The sequence below is a fragment of the Seriola lalandi genome, unplaced genomic scaffold (assembly GCF_002814215.2).
Source record: "Seriola lalandi dorsalis isolate HSWRI2012SDOR001 ecotype SW California unplaced genomic scaffold, Sedor1 jcf7180002051743, whole genome shotgun sequence".
NCBI lineage: Eukaryota > Metazoa > Chordata > Actinopteri > Carangiformes > Carangidae > Seriola > Seriola lalandi.
The window spans coordinates 14,774-18,211 of NW_019522296.1; the positions used below are offsets into that span (position 1 = coordinate 14,774).

Sequence of the window (3,438 nt, forward strand, 5' to 3'; positions counted from 1 at the left end):
CCCCAGCCTGCACCTCCCTGCTCCTGATTGGACAGTGAGGCTCATCAGGCTCTGGTCAGACAGCCAAGAGGAAGTGACATCACAGGACTTCAGTCCAGCATGCGAAACCTTTCTGGGCATCATCACACCTGGCCTTCGACGGGTCACGTGACCCACTGAGCTCACAGGAAACAGTTTGATGTGACATCTCACCTTCACCTTCTTCCTCTGTCTCTTCTTTGTTCCTTTCTCCACGGGCCAGATGATCCTGTCGGCCTTCACCCATTCATCGTACCTGTGGAGCAGACACACCTGTCAGGACAGACTCCGCCCCAAACTCTATAGTATTACCCAAACAGACGAGAGTCAGAACCAGGAGTGAGGTCATCAACAGAGCGAAGCCTTCACCCTGTGAAGAGGGAGGTGTGTGGTGACGAGTCTGAGCTCGTCACAGACACGTCCTCTCCGTCTCTTGGACCAGAACAGGTTCTGACCTGACGTTCCAGCCGTAGTAGTGGACCAGGTAGAACTGTTCTCCGTTGTCTATGTCCGTCTTCTTGATGTGAGCCTCGTAGATCTTCTGAGTCTTTCCTTTGCCGTACTTCACCCGCACCTTCGTCCCTGTCACAGAGTCTCCATCCTCCTCATCCTCACTCCTGACACACACACAGACACACACACACACACACACACACACACACACACACACACGTCAGTCCACAGAGGATCAGATTATGATTACACTCCCAAATATCACGCCATCTTTAGGGCGCCATAACTGCGCCACAGTTTGAGTTAGAGAGCTGCAATTTTATCACATTAAACTAAAGAATCAGCTCTTTCCATCAAGTCCCTGTTTGTCCATGTGTGTCACCGTCTTCTGTCTATAACCTAATATGTAAAGTTAGATACGATTTGGTCAGTCTCACGGTCGGTCTGGCACATTGCTGCTTCCTGTCTGTGTGTTTAGTGACGTCTAGAGTCACGTCACTGAATCAGACACTCCTATTGGCTCCAGTGGGTGCCGTCACGGCCAATCAGAGTGTCTGATTAAGAGGCTTGGCTGTCAGTTGTTAAATACCCAAACTAAATGGGAGCAGTACTGTTTTATTCTGAGATCAGAGTGAAGAGAAGTTGTTTTAAGTTTATTCCACAGTGACAGAAAACAGAAGGATGTGAGCAGTCAGAGATTTATATCAGCTGAAGGTTTGGAGCTGATCATGAAAACTGCTCCAGAGAATGAGCAGAACTCAGGAACAGACAAAGATAGAAAGAAAGGTTTAATGAGCTGCTATCACCTGTTACAGTGAGCACGAGTCATATGTTCTTTATATTCTTTTGCAATGACGATGAAAATACGATTTATCGGTCAGCAAAACACTTAGAATCCGGTTAGGGAATTTATTATGTGTCTTCACAGCGAATGTAGTGTGTGTGTGTGTGTGTGTGTGTGTGTGTGTGTGTGTGTTTCTAAACTGTGGCACGGAGCTGAAACTATTCTGACAAAGTAAAGATCATAACAGCTGCAGGTTCCCGCTCCTCTAATGTGACGATGTAAACTGTAAACTTTTCATTTTAGAGACAAAACGATCATTGACTGATTGTATTAATAGTAACTGCTGGTTGCAGCTCTGGTGTGGTAGTTGTTGTTGTTGTTGTTGTTGTTGTTGTGGTGAAGGATCTGATGCTTGTGGAGGCCTGACATCAGACACTGTTGTACATGAACCTCAGAACATCGAGTCAAAGTCTAAAAACACATTCAGCTCCAACTGTTAGTGTGTCGCTCTCACCTGTCCCCTCTCCTCCTCTCTCCTTCCTCCTCCTCATCATCGTCTTCGTCCTCCTCCTCATCCTCGGAGCCTTTCTCCGAGTCGTCCATTCTTCTGTTGCTGCGTCTCCTCACTTCCCTCTGCTCCTCACTGTTCTCTCCTCCTCCTCCTCTTTTCTCTGGTCTGGAGGATGGTTCTCTCTCTGCCTTCAACTGGCTCCCCACACACCTCCTCCTCCCCTGAGGAGAGAGACAGAAGCAGGACGGTCAGTTTGTGGTGTTTAGAGACTGAAGTTATAAAGTTATAACTCAGTATTTATTCTGTAAACGATTGATCTGTCGAGTCGATTCAGAATCTACTCGCAATCAGAGACTGTAAATAAAGATGGACGTCACCTCTGTGACGTCACCCACAGGTTTCTGAAGCTCAGAGTGAGCTGCTCTACCGTTGCCATCTTGGCAGTGTCTGACTCCGCCCCCTAACTCCCAGCTAATCCAAAAAGGGACAAAGAGGAGCGTTTGTGGAGCTGAGGGGTTTGTGGCAGGTATACGCTCACCCACCTGTCACTCAAAGAGGCCACACCCTCAATCCTCCATAACTTTAGTCCTTAATAAAATGTAAACAGGTGAGTTATATAAACAGGAAATTAGTTCTAGAGACCAAAACAGTTTTTGTACCAGGCTGTAAACATGTTGATTTCTGCTGTAAAGTTGGACATTTTAACATGGGAGTCTATGGGGACTGACTCACTGTTGGAGCCAGACTCTAGTGGTCGTTAGAGGAACTGCAGCTGTTGGTTCTTCAGCGTTGATGCTTCAGTATCAATTTCAGTCAAATACAATAAAAACTCAGTCCTAATGAAGCAGATCATTATACGAGTGAGTGTTAAACTAATAATTAATAATAACTCCAGATGTTTATTTCCAAACTTCTGTGATGAATATTTAGAGAAACACTCCGGACGTTGTTAAAGGCTGAAATGAGTTTGTGTTTTATTTAACTGTCTCACCCTCGGTGACGACTGTCTCTCCTTCACGTCCTCCTTCTCGCTCTCACTCTCCGACTCCACCTCTTCCCTCTTGTCATCGACTGGCTCCGCCTTCACCGGCGGCGTGGAGGGCTCTTTGAGCTCCACCCCTGCCGTCTTCTGATTGGCCAGTGTGGTGGGAGGGCGGGGGTTGTTGTGATGGATGGTCCTGAAGGTGATGCAGGCGGAGCGGCAGTACTCCTCGAACCCGTACAGGTACCTGAGGACACGGAGGACACGGCTCAGAAAACCAGGAGAGTGATGGGAAATATCACGTCGTCTTTAGAGCGCCATGACTCCATGATGGTCGGAGATAGAGACATGATTTATTTCTTTCCCGATCTTAAACTAGAGAATCAGCTTTTTTTTTAAACAAGCCCCTGTTCGTCTGCGAGTCACTGAACGATAGATCAATTCACATCCGCCATCTTTAATGACGTCTACAGACACGTCGCTTGGCTGTCAGTTTATTCCAGAGACAGAGAACAGACAGAAGGATGTGAACAGTCAGATGGTTGGTGCAGCTGAAGGTTTGGATCTGTGACAAATTCTGAGTTGAAGTTTTCTTTCTTTCTTTTATGGTTTGTAGTTTGTATCTATCAGTTTCTTGTTTAAATTTGATGGTGTATTAACCACTTTTATACTGTACAGAACTCTTTATTG

At 46.4% G+C, this 3,438-nt stretch overlaps 1 protein-coding gene and 1 non-coding gene across 2 annotated transcripts in view; both read right to left on the reverse strand.

Moving 5' to 3' along the window:
- The window catches only part of arid4a (AT-rich interactive domain 4A), a gene marked incomplete at its 5' end in the record, with an annotated part of 17,070 nt that overhangs the window by 6,946 nt on the left and 6,686 nt on the right, over nucleotides 1-3,438 (reverse strand). Inside the window, 4 exons of the mRNA XM_023399418.2 lie at nucleotides 193-274; nucleotides 474-635; nucleotides 1,770-1,987; nucleotides 2,758-2,995. Coding sequence (XP_023255186.1) covers nucleotides 193-274; nucleotides 474-635; nucleotides 1,770-1,987; nucleotides 2,758-2,995 — 700 coding nt within the window. The remainder of the gene's footprint in view (nucleotides 1-192; nucleotides 275-473; nucleotides 636-1,769; nucleotides 1,988-2,757; nucleotides 2,996-3,438) is intronic.
- Nucleotides 52-131, reverse strand: LOC111649706 (small nucleolar RNA SNORD53/SNORD92). Its single transcript, XR_002760327.1, has one exon. It is a non-coding gene; the product is annotated as a small nucleolar RNA SNORD53/SNORD92 (small nucleolar RNA).